This window comes from Leucopleurus acutus (assembly GCF_964270905.1).
Source record: "Leucopleurus acutus genome assembly, chromosome: 3".
Lineage (NCBI taxonomy): Eukaryota > Metazoa > Chordata > Mammalia > Artiodactyla > Delphinidae > Leucopleurus > Leucopleurus acutus.
This window is the reverse complement of record NC_139145.1, coordinates 22,119,861-22,143,437: the sequence shown is the minus strand read 5'-3', so window position 1 is coordinate 22,143,437 and position 23,577 is coordinate 22,119,861. Positions and strand designations below refer to the sequence as shown.

At 37.8% G+C, this 23,577-nt stretch overlaps 1 protein-coding gene across 1 annotated transcript; it reads right to left on the bottom strand.

Annotated features, from left to right (window-relative positions):
• Window positions 1-169: 169 nt before the first annotated feature.
• Window positions 170-3,326, bottom strand: LOC309960012 (UDP-N-acetylglucosamine--peptide N-acetylglucosaminyltransferase 110 kDa subunit-like; the record flags this gene model as incomplete). The annotated part of the gene is made up of 1 exon (XM_082836557.1): window positions 170-3,326. One exon carries the CDS (start codon window positions 3,324-3,326, stop codon window positions 186-188), a length of 3,141 nt encoding a protein of 1,046 aa, XP_082692683.1. The 3' UTR covers window positions 170-185.
• Between the last annotated feature and the right edge of the window lie 20,251 nt (window positions 3,327-23,577).

Here is a 23,577-nt window from a genome sequence, read left to right as displayed (position 1 = left end):
CTCTTGTGTCTCTCCCTATCATGATCATGATCATGCAGGAAGCAAGTCTGGCTGTGCTATTTCTTATCATTGTCTGTCACCCATCTGCAGCATGGTATTGTACAGATAAGGAAAAAGTAGTTCCCTTTCCCCCAGAAGGTTGAGGCTCAGGTACAGGGTAATTCTCCTGTGCACACAGTCATTATTTAGGCCGACTCAGTGACTTCAACAGGCTTAATCATGTGATCAGGTTTGTTGCCAGCTGCGTAATGCTCCCACATCTGTAGATAGAGCCGCTCTAGGTCCATCGTGTATTGTTTGGTGTTGAACAGAGGGCTAGATGTTCTCTGCTTCCAGACTTTGCCACGAAGTTTCTTCAGGTATTCTAGATCAGTTCCCAGTTTCACAGCTATGTCTTCATATTCTTGTCTATTTTTAGCAATAAGCTCACGACAGCCTAAACAAGTGAGCTGGGAAGCTGCAACTCGGGAAGCAAGAGTCTCTCCTGGCATAGTCACCATGGGTGTCCCTGACCAAAGGACATCCATCCCTGTGGTGTGTCCATTACAGAGTGGAGTGTCCAAGCAGACATCAGCCAGCTGGCCTCTCCGAACATGTTCCTCTTTAGGAGCAACAGGTGAAAAAATGATACGGTTCTGGGGAAGGCCCATATTTTGTGCATACTGTTGAATATTAGGTTCTCCTACTGCTGGAAAACGCAACAGCCACAGTACACTATTGGGAACACGCTTCAGAATATTTGCCCACATCTGCAAAGTAGATGGGTCAATTTTATATAACTGATTAAAGTTACAGTACACAATGGCATCTTCCGGTAACCCGTACTGAGAACGTGTGGTTACAATAATGGTACGGGGAACCTCCTCTCCAGTGGCAGCCTTAATGTTGATCTGGGTAGTTGCCAGTCCATTGCTAAGACTGAATCCATTAACTGTTATCTGAATTTGTCCTCTGTTAATCATTTCAATAACTGCCTCTGCAATAGTATTCATAGGAATGACAGGCATATTAAGAGCCGTATTACTGCTGTCTGCGTTGTCTCCTCCATCAGGACATTTCATCTTGACAATCTGCACATCTGGGAGACTATCAAGAAATGCTTTGAGGTCGATGCCATTCAGCACAATCCGATTGTCATAAATGTGCCCATTGGACTGAAAATCGATGACTGCCTTCTTCTTCAGGTGAGGGAACATATTAGCATGATCACCAATAAAGAAAGTATGGGGCATATAAGCCAGTTTCTCAGAATACTGCTCAGCAACTTCAGCAGGTGAAGTTTCCTGATCAGTGATGATATAATCCATGAAAAGCACGCCACTGGTCCCAGGGTAGCCCAGCCACATTGCCTGAATAGGAGCTGGCCTGAGAGCAAAGAGTTCATTTCGAGCACCCCTGGTATAACCATTCATATTTACAAGGATGTGTATACCATCTTGATGGATGCGATCAGCTGCTTTCCCATTGCATGGAATCTGAGAAAGATCAATGAAATGATGGGCTTCTGCCATCACCTTCGCTCGGAAGTTTGTGCCATCATCTGGGCTCAGGGCATAACAGAATACCTCAAATTTATCAGGATTGTGCATGCCTGGAATAGACTGCATAAGATGAGAAGTAGGATGATTCCCAAAGTCAGAACTCACGTATCCTACACGCAGTCGACCATCACTGAGCTTCAAGTCTTTTGGATGTTCGTACGGTGGTTTATGAAGGACACCGATCTCATCCAAGCAGAGGTTCCCATGGCTCTCAGCAATAGCCTTCCTGAAGCCATGAGAAAGAGGATAGAGCATACTATGATGAGGCTGCACAGAAGGCAACCTATTCTTCTCCAGCTGGTCAGCCACAATGCTGACCAACTTCTTCATTCGCTCATCATAGTCTGTCCAATCACAGACAATCTGCAGGCAATGAGCCAAATCACAATAAGCGTCAGGAAAATCAGGTTCAAGCTTCAGAGCAGTGCGATAAGAAGCAATTGCTTCTGGAATATTCCCTGAATACTTGTGAATGGAAGCCAGATTGCTGTGGGCATCCGCAAGTGCAGGGTTAATCTGAATGGCACGAGTATAACACTGCAAGGCTCCCTGAACATCCTGCATCTCCTTTAGAGTGTTTCCCATGTTACAGTAGGCATCAGCAAAAGTAGGACTGATTCGAACAGCCTCCTTATAATGCATCAGAGCTTCCTGCAGTTTTCCCTGCTGCTGCAATACACTTGCTAAATTTGAATGGGCAACAGCAAACTCTGGGAAGACTTCTAATGCTTTACAATACAAGCGAACTGCCTCTTCAATGTTTCCCTGGTCTCCTTTGATATTGGCTAGGTTATTCAGAGAGTCTGCATGGATGGGACACAGCCGCAGAGCTGTATTATAACAATCTTCTGCTTCGGCAACACTGCCCTTCTCTTCCAGAGCGTTGGCTAGGTTGCAGTAAGCATCAGGGAAATGTGGTTGCAACTCAATAGCTCGCCTGTAGGTGTCTATTGCCAGATCTATCAGGCCTTGCTCATAGTATACACAAGCCAGGTTGGCATGTACCACTGCATGATTTGGGCTCAAGCTTAGGGCACAAAGGTAAGCTGCCACAGCTCTGTCAAAAATCCGTGCCTCTTTCAAGACATTTCCTAAATTGATATAAGCATCCAGAAAATTGGGGTCAAGGGTGACAGCCTTTTCAAAGTGATGAATTGCAAGCCAAATCTCCCCTTGTGCATTGAAAACACAGCCAAGATTACTCCAAGCTACTGCAAAGTTCGGTTGCGTCTCCATTGCTTTCAAATAACATGCCTTGGCTCCTTCCAAGCGACCCAGGGCTTTGAGCAGGTTCCCCAGGTCACTGCGAACACAGTACAAATCAGGATTGCACTGAAGAGCAGAGACGTAAGCTTGTACTGCCCCTTCCATGTCGCCTGCTGCTACCAAAGCGGCTGCCAGGTTAATATAACCATCGATGAAATCTGGTTTGAGATGCAATGCATGCCGGTAATGCTCAATTGCTTCCTGCAACTGCCCTCTTTCCTTGTACACATTCCCCAAATTCGAATAGGCTTCTGCCAGAAGAGGGTTCTGTTTAATTGCCAGAGTACTAAAGTGGGCAGATCTGTCCAGCCTTCGACACTGGAAGTGTAGAGATGAAAGTAATAAAAGTACTCCAGTATTGTCTGGCTCTTGTCTCCACAGCTGCATGCAGTGTCTCTCAGCTGCCTCAAAATCTCCTGCCTGATACTCTCGATGTACCAACTCAGCTAACCCTTGGAAGGAAAGCATACGTTTCGTTGGTTCTGTGCTGTCGGCCACGTTGCCCACAGAAGACGTCATCTGGAGGGTCTGCAGAGAGTGATAAAAGGGGGTAATTGAGTCCCGCTGCCGCCAGTACTGGCAAGAATGTTTCTAGAGGTAGCAAATACGAGGGCAGCAGCCGTACCACTGCTTTGGCAGGCTTAAGCGGCGGCAACAGTTACAGGCACCGAACCTTAGGAACTCTGGTTGGCCATCTACCTCTCACGCTCTTGAAATCTTAATTCCTAACCCTGCCCTCTTCCACCATTTTTCTCCTCATCAGGGAATAAAAATTACCTATACACTTGCCTTAGAAGAAATCAGAAGTCAGTAGTCCAAACACTTTTTAAAATTTTGTTTTCTGTCCAGTTGGAAAGGAAATACATGATTGACTTTACTTCATCATTCATATAATCAATGTGGAAAACATTAGGGCCGTGAATTTCAATACAGTAAGATCAGAAAATTTTAAATTGGCCTTCCCAAACCACTAATAAGTAACCAATGTTGTATATAATGCTAAAATCTTAGAGACTGAGTTTGATATTTTAAAAGTTCTGAAAGGATTAGCTAATTTCTCCTCATCATACCTCTCATGCCTCAAACCTGAGTATTACTTTTTTAAAATTAAATTTATTTATCTTTATTTATTTATTTTTATTTTGGCTGCGTTGGGTCTTCAATGCTGCGTGCAGACTTTCTCTAGTTGTGGCGAGCGGGGGCTACTCTTTGTTGCAGTGCCTGGGCTTCTCATCACAGCAGCTTCTATTGTTGTTCCACAACTCTATGGGTTCCTTTTTAGGTCCTATGAAGAACCCTAGAAATTAGTTCATGGAATTATAAGTTTTTGCAAAATTGTCAAAAGTGAGATATTTTAATTTCCATCAGGTAAGACCAGCGTCTCTTTCTTTGCCAATTTTCCTTCTATCATATTCCGCTATGTTGGATCATATTGGAATGGCCACAGGCTTTTTTGAAATCTGGCTAAGGAGATTTTCTTTTTTCTGTGGTACGCGGGCCTCTCATTGTTGTGGCCTCTCCCGTTGTGGAGCACAGGCTCTGGATGCACAGGCTCAGCGGCCATGGCTCACGGGCCTAGCCGCTCCGCGGCATGTGGGATCTTCCCGGACTGGGACACGAACCTGTGTCCCCTGCGTCGGCAGGTGGACTCTCAACCACTGCGCCACCAGGGAAGCCCTAAAGAGATGTTTTAAGTGAGGCTATTATGTGATTTTCAGACACCGCCATATGTAATTGACTATATACTATCGCATTACAGGAATAACTTCCAGTACTCATACTGACTGCTCTACTGACTTAACCTAGCACAAGACACAGAAGCATAAGGACAAAACCCACCTTACAATATAGCCGTGTCTTGCACTTCACAGCTCTCAAAGCATGTGCGTTTGAAGAAGAAAAAAAGAACTGAAAAGTACAAAACCAGAAGCTAATCTGTGGAAAATTATTTCAATCATCAGGCATGTGAAAGATAAGTCAAAGATTCAGTTCTCATCAATGCTTAGTCAAAACGGAAATTTTCTTCTGTCAAGAATATACTCCAGGGGCTTCCCTGATGGCGCCGTGGTTAAGAAGCCACCTGCCAATACAGGGGACAAGGGTTCGAGTCCTGGTCCGGGAAGATCCCACATTCCACGGAGCAACTAAGCCGGTGTGCCACAACTACGGAACCTGTGCTCTAGAGCCCGTGAGCCACGACTATTGAGCCTGCGAGCCAGAACTACTGAAGCCTCCGTGCCTAGCGCCCGTGCTCTGCAACAAGAGAAGCCACCGCAATGAGAAGCCTGTGCACCGCAACGAAGAGTAGCCCCCAGTCCCTGCAAGTAGAGAAAGCCTGCGCACAGCAACGAAGACCCAACACAGCCAAAAATAAATAAATGAATGAATGAATGAATGAATGAATGAATATACTCCATCAACAATGTGTGTAATGGAATGGTATGAATGAGTATTTTATCAGAATCCCTGTAATGCACAAACCTATAGCAGTACTGAAATCAGTAATGCATTTATAATAGTAAATACTTATGAGGAAGTAATCCATAGAGGTTTGCTCAAAGTTAACAATGAAAATTAATGTGACATTATCAATAATAAATTGTGAAGCTGAAATAAACTTTTCTAAACTATTAATAACTAGAAGCAAATTCTAATCAACCATGGTACAAGAAATCTATGTCTAAAAACTACAAAGTTTATTTCTTAAAATTTGATTTCGAAAATACATAAACTGTCGTATGAGGAGGCAGTTAAAGAATATATAGCTAAAAGAGTGGGGGAAAAGTTTTATAGAGACACATCTGGCAGTAGTTCATTTTTAAATGTCATTTTTCTAGATTTTGTGACACCTATAGTATTGATATTTGAAAGCATTTAAAAAATTGTAATTTGAAGATTTGCTACTTCCAGGTAGAATAAAATATTTTGAAGCAAAACAACGTTTCCACTGAGAAAAACAAAAAAAGCCAAATAAAATAGCCAGCATTCAATCAAAAAGTTCTAGACAAACCAAGAGATAGAATCATATGACTAAACTTCTAAGAAAAGAACAGATAATACAAAAATATTTACATAAGATATTGTGTATCTTTATCAGGAAAAGTCTTTATCAAGAAAAGACTTTAAAATCATCAGAATTAATATTATATTTTATTTGTATATTTATATATAGATATTTATATATTTATATAAAGAACTTAAAGATAAAGCCCTAGTTAAGGCAGTGACAACAGTAGCAGTGGGAGTGAAAAGAAATGGTTATATTCAAGCATATTTTGCCAGGAAAAGTCCAAGATCAAATGTCTGACTGCACACATGGGATGGATAGACGGAGTGGGAAAAATCAAAGTTAACTATAGAGGTTCTAGTGAAGATGGGGTTGCCGTCACCCAACCCAAGGGGCTGCGATCATCCCCAAGGTCTAGGAGACTCAAAGGGAAGGTCATGGTCAGAGGCAAAGTTAATTGGTGGGAAAATAAGACTCCCAGTCTCTCCATCTCCTTATACCAGTTTTTTTTGGTAACATCTTTATTGGAGTATAATTGCTTTACAATGGTGTGTTAGTTTCTGCTTTATAACAAAGTAAATCAGTTATACATATGTCCCCATATCTCCTCCCTCTTGCATCTCCCTCCTTCCCACCCTCCCTATCCCACCCCCTCTAGGTGGTCACAAAGCACCGAGCGGATCTCCCTGTGCTATGCGGAAGCTTCCCACTAGCTATCTATTCCTTATACCAGTTTTGTTTTTCTGCTCATATACGTAGCAGCATTTCATTCAAGGGGAATGTCATTGATCTGACTGGTCAAATTAAACAACATAGTTCAAGGCACATTTACAGTGGTTAGTTCCTCCACAATTTAGAAAGTCACATTCATAATTTCCCTCTTCCTACACCACGGAACACATTGGCCATTCCTCCAAAGTTTCCACTCCACAGAGTGGACCAGAGATGACGTTAGCCCAGAACTGAGAGCTTGGCATGAGATGGTGTCAGCCCCATGTAGAGCTCTGGCATAAATTATAACCCAACCCAGCTCTACAGAGAGCTCTGCATGGAATCCTGGGAGTAAACTTAGCCATAATAATGGGATTCTGTTTTTCATTTGCTTTTCTTCCTTGCTTAACTTTCCCTGGCCACTCTGACAAACAAACTTTCAGGCATTCCTGGGCCACTCACTAACTTTATTCCATTTTATGTCATCCAGATTCCCAAGAAAATTACTAACTATAAGGAGGGAAATTTGGAACATGGTAAGTGTTAGATGCCTGAAATATACAGGTCATTGAATCCAGTTAAGTAGCAAATTATCTGGATCTCAAATATGCCAGTAGAATAACAGACTAAGCTCAATTTAATGTACTCTTACTGGAGACACATGTAAATTCTGGGTCAATTTTGAAAAGGTTAAAAGCACATAGCTGAGATTAAAAGAAAGAAAGGAACACCTGCATGTTTCAGAAAGTAACAGAGAAATTAAATCCAGAGAAAGAAGAGTGGACTGATGTCTGTGGGTTCCGTTCCTTAGTATAGGCCTTATGTAAATAGGGGCTGGAGCTAGAAATCTAACATTACCTTGAGGCCAGGAATTTATAGACTCAGGATGGAACAATATTGAGAAGTTGGTACAGATATCCTACAGAAATTTCATGAGGAACTGCTTAGTCCATTAAGAGGGCCAAGGGCGGTGGTGAGGAAGATTGATATCTCTTGAAAACCTTCAGGTACAGAAAACATCAACACCTCTGAAAAGTAGGCCTGTCCTTCCCAGCGTTGTGATGGCCAGGTTGTCACTAACCTGTAAGGCCCTGTATGAATCAGAAACTGCAAGGAGAGTAATTCAAAGAAAAACAGATGCAGGATGGGTGTGGCAATAAATCCTAGGACCCTATCAGAAACAAAATTAAAACCACTCTAAAGGGAAATTTTAACAAACCAGAGCAGATAGTATCCTAACCAGAATAGAATAATAATTCTGAGGAAGTTACTTTAGTTATTTAAGTAATATTCAATATCCAGAGCAAAATTCACTTAAGTACTGTACTGGTGGAAACTAGGCAGCACTATGGAGACAATAAAAAGGTATTTACCATCAAAAAACATCAAGGTAAGAAAGATAATGTCTAATTTTTAATTATCCTGTGGTTTATTGAAATCTTTTGGAAACCCAAAATAGAGAAAACCTAGCAGGCAATGAAGACTTAAATCTTTAGAGATTTATCAACTCATCTATAAAAGCTTTATTAATCTCTTCTTTTAATACCACTCCTGAGAGGTATAAATGTGTCCAGTGATAGGGTTGAAGAAGCCTGAGAGAATTTCAATTGTTTACTATTCGTGGTCAGCTATTAAGACCTTTCAGGAGCATCTTGATTTTCATGGCATCATCCAACAAAAAGCAGGATATTTTACAGAAAGTCCTGGTCCACTTTTTGGCTTGCTTTTGTGTTTATGTTTTTGGTTTTCTCACATTGGGCGGTACATTAGGCTACCTATTGCATACTCCCTCATTCATGCATGCATTCATTCAAACAATATTTACTGAGTTGAGATATTTAATTAACACCCAATAAATGATGTTTAGATGAATGAATGCGCTTTTTATCAAAGTAAGTGTAAGTACTGAGAAAAATTACAGAATGTATGATCCCAGCCCCACAAAAGCGTATAATTGTGTTGAGGATATAACATATGCTGTGAAATAACTAATATATCATATTGGACAGTTTCTAAGTTCAAAAATGAGTTTTTGTAAATAATCAGAGCCTAAGGAGGACAAAGAAGGGACAGTTCATTATGGGTTGAATCTATCAATAAATGTACATTTCAGATGAGATTTGAGATTGACCTTAAAGAAAGAAGAGGACTTAGATATATGAACAGAGAACAAAAAAGACATGGTGATAGCATGTGCATGGATAGTGTGGCCAATATTTATGTTCTTCATTAAAGACAGTCAGAGATAACCCAAATGTAACTGTTTCCATGGGTCCATTCTCAGTATCCAAACAAAACGGCAAATCCTATCTTAGTAAAACTAATGAAAAACACAGTCTTTAACAAAGACATTGTGAAGGAAAGGGGGAGAGAAAGGCTTGCGTCCCATACCACACAACAAAACTTATTTAATTATTTGTTTCATTTTCTCCTTCTGAAAATTTCCTCTCCCTCTCTCTGTATGTCTCTCTTCTCCCCACCACATCTGGCCACACTCTACCAGCCACCTTTCCAGATCTTTCCAGAACTCTCCTACTTTCATTATGCCACAAGTTAAACATCTCACAGGTCTCCAGGATGCATCCTCATCACTTATTCCACAAAGACAAACAAAGGACACTTCTCAGGATCACATTTCTTGGAAGGAAGAGGTCACGAGGAGTGATTATAAATAATATAAGGTGGAGAGCAGTGACTTAAAATACCATTTTTCCTCTTAGAATGTGAATACAGGGAACTTTGGGAAACTAGAAAATGTAGAAAGGATTCATTGATAATTATTTATTTTCAATGAATAAAATAAAATGTAATAATACGGCTAAACTCTGACAAATTAACTTTTTCAAAAGTTGCTTTCACACACCTTCACTATTGGGATGTTTCATAAACACATCTTTCTTCTTTCTTTGCAGATACTGGCACCAAACTTTCAAACAATAAGAACCTTCCCATAAGTCCCTTGCCAGGCAAGATTAAGGTATAACAATCCAAACAGATTTTTGAAGAAGATAACTGGTTGAAAGCACAGGGAAAGAGCTGGGTTTCTCTTTTTCAACGGTCACATAATGAGTAATGTGGGAATTCGTTTACAAAGTCTCTCTCCATGAGGGGCTAAGGTTAAGATTAGAACTTCTGAGGCCAGAAGAGCAAAATAACTACAACAACACACATATTTTCAAGAGCCGCCCTTTGGATGTGAGGGATTGATTTTTCCCACTCTTTTTTCAGCAGCCCACCTGGTGTCTTTAGTAAATGACATAAGAGAATACAGTGTGGCCAAGAAGGCTTAGATTTCCTTAGCCCCAAGTCAGATATTCTCAAGTGACTGTCCACTCAAATTAAAAAGAGAGATTTACAAGAGGAAACTGGATACAACTGAGTGTACTTTTATTTCAGCCCTTTACCTGAATGTTTTGTTTTCAGTTCTCCACTGAAGTTGCCTACATTAATATATTTTTAAGAACATTTCCTTACGTTGAAGTATTCATTCAGTATATTCATTTACTATAATTGAGAAAAGCCAAATGACTTAGGCAAATTCATTTCTATATTGCCACAGCAGTGTATTGTGAACTAAATGACACCTGGCAGTTGTTTACTCAGATACTAACTCAGTTAGAAGGCAGAACAAGGATACCTACCCATTCAGGGAAGGAAAGGTCACTTAGCCTCTGTAGCTATCTTAGGTCTCTTATCATCACAGTAACAAATTGAAGACTAAAAACCATACAATCATCTCAATAGGTGCAGAAAAAGCTTCTGAAAAAATTCAATATCCATTCATGGTAAAAACTCTCCAGAAAGTGGGCATACAGGGAACATACCTCAACATAATAAAGGCCATATATGACAAGCCCATAGCTAACATACTCAATGGTGAAAAGCTGAAAGCATTTCCTGTAAGATCAGGAACAAGACAAGGATGCCCACTCTCACCACTTTTATTGAACAGAGTTTTGGAAATCCTAGCCACAGCAATCAGACAAGAAAAAATAAATAAATAAAAGGACTCCAAAATGGAAAGGAAAAAGTAAAACTGTCACTGTTGGCAGATGGCATGATACATAGAAAATCTGAAAGACACCATCAAAAAACTATTCGAGCTCAAACATGAACTTGGTAAATTTTCAGGATACACTAGATTTCTATATATAAATTTTGTATTTCTATACACTCACAGTGAACTATCAGAAAGAGAAATTAAGGAAACAATCCCATTTACAATCGCATAAAAAAGAATAAAATACATAAGAATAAACCTGCCTAAGGAGGTAAAAGACCTGTACCCAGGAAACTATATGACACGCGTAAAAGAAATGAAAGATGACACAAACAGCTGGAAAGATATACCATGGTCACGGATTGGAAGAATTAATATTGTTAAAATGACCATCATACCCAAGGACATCTACGGATTCAATGCAGTCTGTATCAACATATTAAGGGCATTTTCCACAGACCTAGAACAAATAATTTTAAAGTTTGTATGGAAACGCAAAAGATCCTGAATAGCTAAAACAGTCTTGAGAAAGAAGAACACAACTGGAGGAATCATGCTCCCTGGCTTCAGACTGTGCTGCAAACCTACAGTAATCAAAACAGTATGGTACCAGCACAAAAACATCCATCACTGGAACAGAATAGAGAGCCCAGAAAGAAACCCATGCACTTATGTCAATGAATCTATGACAAAGGAGGCAAGAATATGCAATGGAGAAAATTCTGGGCTTCCTTAGGGATGGTTTCATCAATTAATTTGTTTTCTTAAATGGACCATACTTTTCCATGTCTTTGTATACCTTGTGAGTTTTTTGGTTGAACATTTGGCTTTCAAATATTATAATGTGGTGTCTATGGAAATCAGATTCTCCCACTTTCCCAGGGTTTTCTTGGCTTTGGATTGTTGAAGGCTGTAGTAGTCTGTTTGTTTGGGGACCTTTCCAAACTAGTTTTGCAATGAGTGTACTCCTTATCGTATGTAGGCACTGAAGTCTCTGTTCCTTTAGTTCATGTTTACCTAATGTTTTGACAGAGATGTCCTTGAATCCCTGCACCTAAGACAAACAAAAACAAATATACACAAGCACATCCACACGCACACTCAAAACCACACACCTCTCCCCATTGTGCAGATTGCTGGATCACTCCTTCAACATTTAGCTGACCTGCACTGAGTTCAGGGCTCAGCCCATGGTAAAAGCTTAGAGACTCCTCTGGTGTTTTCAGAACATGCATCTGATCTTGAGTATGCATGTGGCTTTCTTAATTTCTCTGGACACATGTGTACTTTTTGTATGTTCTAAGTTCCCAAAGAATCTCCCCCAACTTTTGCTCCTGCATCTTATGTGGTCTATTGTATTTCAATGCACAGTCTTCTGCCCCAGCCATCTGTGCTTTGTCAGTTCACCTTGCACTTTTTTTGAGCAATGACCGCTGCTTTTCCAGACTGTGTTCCAGGTTAGCTAAGACAGAGATAAGCATCTTGTGTCAGTCCTTCAGGTAACTCCAAGACAGGTTAGAACAGATACACATAATAATCCGAGAGTATGGTCTCTTCTGCTCCCTCCTGAAGCAGGATTGAGGGTCCCATACTAGGAATGGTCTGCTGCTACTTTAAGACTATCACTGCATTAAGACCCCACCACTTTAAGACCACCACTACACTAACAGTAGATGGGGCAAGGGCAAGTAAAAATGCCACAAAGCTTTCCTGCCATTTTCAAATTGCCTCTTCCCTGGTTCAGTATGTGTTTGGTTGCTGTAAATCTTTGCCTGATTTCAGGACTAAGAGAAACTCAAGGAACGCCACAACAAGAAACAATATAATCAAACTCTCAGATGCCAAAAGACAGAGAAAGAATCTCTACTCCCAAAGGAGAAAGAAAAAACAAATTTGTTACAAAGCAGGGATCCTCAAAAAGATTCATAGCTAATTTCCTATCTGAAACCACGGAAGCAAGAGGCCAGACATATATATTTAAAGTGCTGAAGGAAAAAAATTGTCCACCAAGAATTCTATATTTGCCCAAAATGGTTTCAAAACTTAGGGAGAAGTTAACACATTCCCAGATGAACAAAGGCTGAGGGCGTTTGTTTTACAACTTCCTAACACTGCCCTATGAAAAATGCTAAATTGAACCTTCAGCTTGAAATGAGAGGACACTAGACAGCAACTCGAAGGTGTATAAAGAAATAGAAATCTCCATGGGCAGATACTAAAGCCAGTATTGTGCTACTGGCTTGTAACGCTAGTTTTCATTTCTTACATGATTGAAAAAACAAATGCATAAAATAATCATAAATCCATGTTATTGGGCTCACAAAGTATAAAGGTGTAATTTGTGACAACAATAATGTAAGGAGGAGGAATGGAACTGTAGAGGAACAGAGTTTCTGTGTGCTATTGAAGTTGGTTCCAATTCAAAGGATATTGGTTGAACTTTAGAAGGGTAAATGTAATCTTCTTGATAACCACAAAGAAAATATCAATAGACTATATGCAAAAAGAAATGAAAAAGGAATCAAGAGTTCACTACAACAAAATCGGCTAAGCACAGAAGAAGTCAGTAATGGAGTAAATGAGGGGCAAAAAATGCATAAGACATACAGAAAACAGCCAGGAAACAGAGAGAATTAAGTTCTTCCTCATCAGTAATTTTTGAAAAAGTGGATTAAGCTCTCCAATAAAAAGATAAATATTGGCAGAATGGACCTTAAAAACATCCATAATCCAAGTATATGCTGTCCGCAAAAAACTCACTTGATTTCAAGAGACACAAGTTGGTTGAAAGTTAAAGCACAGAATAAAATATCCCATGCAAATAGTAACAAAAAGAAATAAAGAGAGAGAAAGAAGAAGGAAGGAAGGAAGGAAGAAAGGAAGGAAGGAAGGAAGGAAGGTAGATAGATCTGGGATGGCTATGTTAATATCACACAAAATAAACTTTAAATCAAAAACTATCACAAGAGGAAAAGGAGGCCACTATATGTTGATAACAAGTTCAATCTATCAAGAAGATATAACAACTATAAACATATATGTACCAAACATCCCCCAAATATGTGAAGCAGACATTGACAGAATTGAAGGAAGAAATAGATACTTCTAAAATAATAGTTCGAGATCAATACCTTGCTTTCAATAATGGATAACACATCTAGACAGTAGATCAGTAGAGAGGTAGGGGGACTGAATAACACATTTAACCAACTAAACCTAACAGCCATATATAGATCACTCCACTCAACAACAGCAGAATACACATTTTTCTCAAGTACACATGGAACATTCTCCAGGAAAGACCATATGTTACGCCACAATACAAGTACCAATACATTGTTAAGAAACTGAAATCATACAAAGTATCTTCTTTAGCCACAGTGAAATGAAGGTAGAAATCAATAACAGAACCATTGGTAGCCATTTCCCATCATGCCTGCCACACATGATATAAAGCAATGAAGGGAAAAACATACTTGACCATTTAGAAAAGTGGGAAAGAGGACATACCATTGACACAGAGTGTGTGCTGTTTCCCGTTGTCAGGGATAGAAATAAATTAGCATCATTTATTCATTAGTGTGTTAATTTCTTGGTCAATCATTGCACAGCCAGTGTTTCTGCCTGATGGGAAGTTTTCCTATACTCAGTGTTGAGTGGAGACAACCTTGAAAGGGACATTTAAAAGGATTATACTGTGATGGGCTTAGCAGTACCCTTCCTCCTATGCCAGTATTTAGGCTGGGGTATTTCCATGCAGTGTGTACAATCGTAGGCCCCAGGTAACCAGAATTTAGTTGGATTCGTTTTGTTAATACATTCCCTCAGTACTTTGTCTTTTATTTGACTGGTGCATTTACTTCATTCTTTATTATCACTGCGAAACAACTTTGTTTCCTGTTCAGATGCCAAAAAGTGGATATCAATACCTCCTGAGTTTTACACATCACAGGTCTGTTTTACATATCAGAGACAGAGACAGCAACTATTTCCAATGACTTTGAGACATGCTTTGAAAATGTGATTAACACGTGGAGTGTTGAAATGTGTGTCGAGCTCATTATACTTGCTCTAAAAGGTTTCAAACTGCAAAGATTTAAAAATCTTTATCTTTGAATAGTTTTCCTGTGCTGTCCCTTTGTGTCAGACTGTTAATGTGCAGTCTGGCACCTTCAAATAACATGGCTTTGTAACCAATTATTTACATGTTGTTTTATCCACAGAGAATCTTTTTTTTAATAAATTTATTTATTTTTGGCTGTGTTGGGTCTTTGTTGCTGCACATGGGCTTTCTCTAGTTGGGGCAAGTGGGGGCTACTCTACATTGTGGTGTGCAGGCTCCTCATTGCTGTGGCTTCTCTCGTTGCGGAGCACGGGCTCTAGGCGCTAGGGTTTCAGTAGTTGTGGCACGTGGGCTTCAGTAGTTGTGGCTCAGTGGCCCTAGAGCACAGGCTCAGAAGTTGTGGCGCACGGGCTTAGTTGCTCCGCGGCATGTGGGATCTTCCCAGACCAGGGCCCGAACCCATGTCCCCTGCACTGGCAGGAGGATTCCCAACCACTGTGCCACCAGGGAAGTCCCCACACAGAGAATCTTAAGGTCAAAACATACAACTCGATTAACTACACTTCCTCCTGTTCACATTTCCCTCATCTTTTCTTCATCTTCTATGTTTCCTTGGCCCTGTTTATATTAAGTGCTTTTGCCATTATATTTGATTGTCTGTATTCCGGTGAGTTACCACAATGCTTTATGAGATATGGTAGGATATAAATGCATTTAGGTAATATATATATATATATATATATATATCTATATCTATATCTATATATATATATGTAGTTTGCTTGAGTGCAGTGTTTTTTGTTTTCTGTATTGAATTCATTAGCATGGGTCGGTATAAAATTTAGCATAGGTCAATATGTAATTTGTAAACTAATAAGGTCTTAAAAGTGAGGAATTAAGTGTTTTAAATTTAATTATTTATTGTAAAGAGCAGAATAGCATACATCAACAGGTGCCTAAGGAAAATTTGTATTCTAATCTGGAACTCTCATGAACACTTTTTTTTCTTCTAATGGTATGATAGTAGGCCATTTGATTATTTCTATTTTTAATGGCTTTAACTTTAGAACAATGAAATATTCGTAAAGTTTAAAAAGTATTTTTCTTTATTTGATGCGGGTGGGATACTGGAGAAATGAAAGGTCAAACACCTATTGAGGAATCCATACTTGTCTATATATTGTGTACTTTTATTTCAATAACTGATTTAAAATTCCTAAAAGGATGCTATAATAAGTTATTATGCCATTTTACAGACTGAATTAAGTGAATTTCAGGGAGGTATGAAACTTGCCTAATGTTATCCAGCTGCCAAGCGGTAGGAGTGAGAATTAAATCCAGGTATACCTATCGCCAAAGTTTCTGCTCATCTCTTTACATCATCCACTTTTAATAGCCAATGCTTTCCTGCTTACAAATATGACTGAGGTTTCCAGACAGTCAACATTCCTTTGTAATCAGATAGAAAAATTACTGTTGATTCTCTAAAGACATATTCCTTTTCCATTAAGTGACTTTAGTTGTTCAAATGATACTTCCAGACAGTAGTAATCACACAGTTGGAGACTAAGAACAGAACTCAGGGATGTGTCTAGCAGTCAGTAAAGACCAACTGGGCTCACTGATGATATTTACGGTCATTTCCTCTAGACTAATATAATCTTATTAATAAGACCCTAATAATTCACAGTACTGCCCTTGCCTGATTGTTTGTTCTTCTCCCTCTATCACTCTCTCTTTCCCCATATTATTATTATTTTTGGCAATTTTTGGTGAATTAAATTCAGGGATTAGTATTCAGGAGTACTAGTCACAAAAGCAGAGAATCTTAGCTCACCAAAGGAAGAAAATAGAGAAAAAGTATAAATTATATGAATACACACACATACACACATGTGCCAACTATATGCTGCACTTCTCCAAAATCTATTCAGTATCTGCACATTTACTGTATATTAGCAGTAAGACCAGAAATGAGCGTAACGCTCTGTTTACAAGGCACAGAAAACAGACCCAAATATGGAAATTACTAGCAATGAGAATGGGGAAGAAAGACTACAACAAGGAATGTAGATGATATTTTTGTTTCCTAGCTATGATGCCAAATATTGAACTTTCAACTTGAGACAAGGAGGCCATAAAAAGTTGTATTAGTTTCCTAGAGCTGCCATGACAAAGTACCAGAGACTGAGGAGGTTAAACAACAGAAATTTACTCACTCACAGGTCTAGAGGCTAGAAATCTGACATAAGATGTCAGCAGGATTGATTTCTTCTCAAGTATCTCTTCTTGGTTTGTAGATGCCATGTTTTCCTTTTGTCTTCACATGGTCTTCTCTCTGTGCATGTCTGTGTCCTAATATTTTCTTTTTATAAGGACACCAGTCATTGGATTAGAGCCCACACATTTGACCTCAGTTACCTATTTACGGGCCTTATCTCCAAATACAGTCATATTACGAGGTATTGGGGGTTAAGACTTCCACATATCAACTAGAGCAGGACACAATTCAGCTGATAATAGAAGATAAGAGTAATTTAAGCAAGTAACTAACTATTGTTTACAGTGAGTTGCTTAAGGATATGAATTTACTCAAGAAAAACAAGAAGAAATTACATAACACTGTACGTTATACAAAGATATTAAATTAATCATCATAACATCCTGTGAGATGGGCATTAAATTAGACTAAGCAAGATGAAGCAACTTATCCAGAATTGTATAGTTGGTACTTTCCAGAATTTAAACCAAGTATTTTCCCACTTCCATTCTACGTTATATATTCCTTTCATTATTTGAAATGAATTTTGAGTCTTCATTTTGCTTAGTTTCTGAAGTTACATGGGGATAGAGTGGAGTTGGATATTTTCAGTGACATTCACACATGGGGAAGGAAATTGAGTGCAGAAGCTTCAGCAATGTTTCCATGGAGAACACTAACAACAGAACCAGAAACACCATTATCCTTTTGGTTCAGTGATCTTTCCTGAAGCACTACAAGAATCAATTTTAAGAAGCCCAGTGTTTTCCAAACTTTCACCAATGGGCTCTGTAGGGTCCTCTAACAGTATCTAAGAGACTAACTAGTTTCACATCCCAAGCCACTTAAGACAAGGAGTTCTGATTGTTCTCTGTGAGGAAATCAAGTGACAATCATAGCTGGTGATTTAGGATAGTTTCTTCAGGGCCCAGGCAAAACCTAATACACAGTAATAATCATTGTTAACTGCATCTTTGACAAGGATTAATCAGGTATCAAAGAGGTCTATAAATTGGGAGAAATTATGATCAAAGAGAAACATAGACCACAGATATTTAATTAATGCTCAATTTTTTATGAGTTTAACTTTGGTTAACCTAATTTTCCTTCTTCTAGACAATTTCCAATTCATCTCCACAAACAGACCAGAATAATCACCTTCCAATACAAGATTTATTGTGTTGCTTTAATTTAAAGCATACAGTGACTTCTACATTCACTCCACCAAGTTTTGCCAGGAGAGAAAAGGAGACGTGATATTTTGTCTTGAATTGGATATGCCACCATACTTGACTTAGCTCATCCTACTGGAAGCACTTTGAGGGCAGATTCTACAGTCTTGTCTTACATCCTCTATGGAATCAAGCCAAGGGAATCACACACAGTTACAGCTGGAAAAACATTTGTTCTGGGTTAATACTTTTAGCCTTTACCACCAAGACTTTATCACCAAGACCCATCTTTACAGTCTCTAAACAGGAGACCTTCTTGCCTTCCCTTTTCATATTGACTAGGAAGGTAAAGGGAAGAACTGAGTAGTACCCAAAGTCAGCTAGCAGCCAGCACAGATAAATCATCTGTGGAGATATTGTTTCTTTCAAAAGATATAAACATAAGAGGAAGTCCTAGTGTTTGAAACAACTGTGCATAATAAAATTCCATGAAAACCTAGAAATCCAGATGCAGATCAGTAACATATTGGTTAAATAAGCTGTTATGTTCATGCAATGGACAAGTGTACATACATTAAGAAGAACGAGATACTCTTTTCTATGAGATTCTCTTTTCACTGAACTCATCAGTGCTGCAACACAATGTTACATAATACTTTTTCTTTAACATTATATCAGGCATCCTCATCTTGTCCTGCATTTATTGCCAGTGTTACTAAAGTCTATCACTTACCTCTTTCTCTTTTAGACATATAATTTCTTCTTATTTTGGAAGCATTCATCAATCCCTTTTTTACTCTTTCTTTTAAATTACAAATGAATATTGAATTTTATAAAATATCTTTTGGGGGATATTTCAATGATTGTATACTTTTGCTCTCCTTTGACCTTGTTATATGGTAAATTATATTTTGTTATTTTATATTATGCTATTTATTATATATTGTATTCTGTTTACTAATGACATTTATTATATTATAATTTCATTATTTTTAAGGTAGCATTTTGTTTTAGATAGACAAAACAACCAGTGGAATAGGAAGCATCTTAAAATTAGATGCAAGAGCGTAAGGGAATTGAGATTAAAATAAAATTCACATTCTGGATCAGTAGCAAAAATTATTCAACAAAAGTGGGAAAATATGGCTATCATAGAATTACTAAATTCTAGATACAGCAACCAGTTAAAAGTTAAAAAATAATGAAAGTGTAAAACTATCAGAAACCTGGGAGACTTGAAATAAGTTATTCATGAGGAATACCTTTCTAAGATACAAAGAAAAAAAGGATACATTTAATTATATAAGAATTAAAATTTTCCTCATGGCAAAATGCACTACAAAGGTCAGAAAACAAGCAAAAGAAATTGGGAAATATATTTAGAAATGGATATGCCTTCTTTACAACTTTTGAGAGAAGCACATGTTTCTTTTTCCTTTAACCTGTTATGTGGGTATTAATCTATAATGTAAGTGCATGGTTCCTTTCCTTTAACCTGTAATGTGAGATTTAATCTATATGGTAAGTGCATGGTTCCTTTCCTTTCATCTGTAATGTGAGTGTCAACATGGGGCACTGTTTCCAAGCACAGACTTTGGATGTTCCTGTACTGGTCCCGTCACTGACCATCCACAAAAACTTACAAATGTTGCTTTACTTTCCTGGGGGTTAGAGTCTTAGCTAAGAAATGGAAGCAAAATAGAACTTTCCCCCAGGGATGATAGAAGGTTTAAAGGAGTAAATATGTAAGTGACTTGGCACAGTGCCTAGTACAAGAGAGATCAATATAAGTACTTCCCAATTTGTTAAAGAGACACATGAAAGAAATAAAATGTGGTGATTTCAATCTATTGATATATATTCTTGACATTAAACTACATTGGATGACCTAACTTGCTCGTGCTTTTTCTTACTCTAGTGAACTTGGGTAGCTAATAGCATAGTTTAAAATTTTTCCTTTTATATTTACAAGTAAATTTGACCTGTAAATTTCTTTTTCCTTACAGTCCTAATCTATTTTCAGTATTAGGATTATATAGACTTCATAAGATGAATAAAGGAGCATTCTTCTTTGCTACTCCCTAGAAGTTTTTCTTTGTTAATATTGATGTTATCTGTTTAACAGAAGTTTGATAGAATTCACCTCCCAAATGATCTGGCCGGGTCTGGTATTTTCTTGGTGAAAGCTTGTAAACTATTGACTTAATTCCTTTACTGGTGTAAGAACTCCAGCTACAATTTTCCGCTTGTGTCAGTTTTGGTAAACTTTAGGAGCTAGGAAATTGTCCACTTTACAGAAATGTTCAAATTTACTGGCATTTCATATATTCTCTGTTTGTACTCTCTGCTATAACATTGTCCTGATTCTTTCTGTATATTGTTTAGTTACGTTTTTGTTTTGCTTAATCAAAGTTTGTTTTTTTAAATCTTTTCAAAGAATATTCTTTGACTTACTAAATCACCTCAATTTTATACTTTTTTCTGTTTTATTAAGTTCTGCTCATATCTTTACTGTCTATTTTTCTATGTTCTCAGGGTTTATTGTTTTACTCTTCTGATGTCAATTAAAACACTTGGTTATTAATTTTAATAAATCTTTTGACTTATAAACAGTTGAACTTTTTGAAGGTTCCAGCTTAGTTGTACGTATCTAAGGGTCAGCTCCTCCTCATAGTTGCTGGCCTAAGGCTTAGTTCACCCTATAGCCATGTATATATTGACATTTTTTCCCCTCGACTTTCTGTGTTTTGCTACTTCTCACTTTTCTTTGCAGAGAAGCCCTTTGAAATACCCTTAACTTATTTTACAGCCAATAAGTCTTTAAAATACTGTGTATTTTTTAAGATAAATCAACTTATATAATTAGGCAGGAAATCTGACCTGCCATATTTTTAAAAACAGCATAATTTCACTCTTCTCCACGATTAATCTGCTGTATTACACGACCTTCGAGTTTTTAGCTTTAACAATGACATGTACTCTAAAAATGTTTGAAAGATCCTACCCAGTCTTTTAAAACATCCTTGCTCCTTGTTTCAGTTCTAGTTTTATGTATATTTTCTGCCTGGCACCTGATTATTCCAACATCTGATGGATGGCCTTGGGAATCTAATTCTGCTATTGATTGTTTTTGCTGATTCTCTCCACTTGTAGCTGATTTCTTCATTATTGTGTAAATTTAGATCATGAGCTCACGTTTAGCTAAACTTTATCTGTGGGAACGCTACAGGCCTGTGTTGAAGGTCTACCTCTCCAGAAAGGGTTTAGTTTTGTGTTTGGAATACCACCGATTTGGGAGCATTGTAAATTAATTTCTTAGCTTCTGTTTGCAAGACCGCAAATAAATTTGCAACCCAAACACTGTGAACACAGATCTGCGGTTCAGAATTCTCAAGATTTCCTACCTGTTTCCTACCCAGAGCAGAGGCCAAGAGAATTTGCTCTTAGTCTCCCTTTGCCAGCAGATATTTTTTTCTCCTGGCACACCCTTTCATTAAAGGTGAAGCCAGGGATAGATAGCTTTAGTTCTAACTTCCCATCTAGTAGGGATGGAGTCTTACCTCCTGCCTCCCATGTGGTCATGGCCATTTAAAAACAAGTCTCTATACCGGGTGTGTCATTCAATTACGGCCTGTATTCCAAATCCAGACAGCTGCCTATTTTTTATGGCCTATGAGCTATGAATAATTTTCACGTTTTAACTGGTAGCATTTTAAATGGTTACCTAAGTACCTAAATAATATCCTCAATTTTGCCTCTTTGGTCTACAAAGCCTAAAATATTTGCCATTTGGCTCCATAAAAACAGGATTTCCAGCTTCTGTTCTAAGCTATCAAGATCTTCAATCCACTCTTAATAGAGCTATCACTCTCACACATGGACCACCCTTCCTTCATGGGTCCTGCACATTTCGACTGCACACTTCCAAAATCAACCACGCACTTAAAAATAAGTTGTGTACATTTAACCTAGCATACCTAACCCTTTTCTTTTAGGAGAGTTTTTCAAGTAATCTTGCCCACCGTATTCTTCAGAACTTCATTAATAATGGCAAAAAACTGGGCTTACCTGGTGGCGCAGTGGTTGAGAGTCCGCCTGCCGATACAGGGGACACGGGTTCGTGCCCCTGTCCGGGAAGATCCCACATGCCGTGGAGCGGCTGGTCCCGTGAGCCATGGCCGCTGAGCCTGTGCGTCCGGAGCCTGTGCTCCGCAATGGGAGAGGCCACAACAGTGAGAGGCCTACGTACCAGAAAAACAAACAAAAAACAAAAAAAGGCAAAAAATTAAAACAACTTAACATTCAACAAAAATGGGAAATGTTCATAACAATTATAGAAGAACATACAGTAGAAAACTATAAACTGTTATTGAAAGAGTGAGACATAACCTTTTATTCTTAGAGAACTATGTTTATTTAGGTCCCTTTTGTTTAAATAAGTGTATTTCTGTGTATGTATGTATACAGTCATGTATTTATATACACATACATTATTTGTATGATATATTTATATAAGCATATGAAATACATACCTATACACATACCTTTGATTTATATTTGTATACATACACAGGAATATAATTATATATTATATATTTATATACATTGAACTGAAAACTGGTAGTATACATATATATCGTGTAGAAATGTGTGTCTACGTGCATGTGTAGAAAAGCAGGTTGAGAGATATGGAAGCATGAGTTAGACAGGGTTCAAGATTTTAAAAGTAGTTATGTGTAGGTAGTGAGGTTAAGGCCCATTTGATTGAAAATATTGCATATTTTTACATCAATTGTTATGATGACCAGATTCCTATGTAAATAAAATTATAATTAGCTATACATACTCGTATGTGTAATGTATAACCAAAAGATATATAGTTTTATATATGTATTATATTTATATTATATAATACAATTATACTAATACATTATATATTGTGTTATATAGAATATATTAACTATAGTGTATTATATCAGATAATAATAATCATATATTTATATATTATGATATAATTGTTTTATAATCAATATTACAGGATATATCATATTAATATTATGAACATATTAACGATATAAATACATTTCATTACTCATATATTTTGTCTATAATATAGGCTAGGCAAAAAAATATATTAATATAATACATAACTGTTATACACTAATATAAATATTAGTATATTACATTTATACATCAATATAATATTTAATATTGGTATATTTATATTATTTTTAATATATACATAGCTAATGCTCTTTAAAGCCATCTGCTACAAGTAGAATAAGACCAGGAGTATGGCCAAAGCAAATTGTAAAAATATTAGATTACTTATATTCATTTATATGTCATTTTCCTGGAATCTGCATCTGGCTACTAGAGAGGACACACAGCAAAATCAACAAAAAGTGCCCAGGACATAGGATCCTTTCTTCATTGGAACCTCAAAGGAAACACAGTGCTATTCAGTCCCCCTTCAAAGAGCCAAGAGCAAACCTTGAAGCACCCAGTAAAAGCCAATTCAAACAAAAAAGCTTTTCCACTTAAACTGGAAAACGTT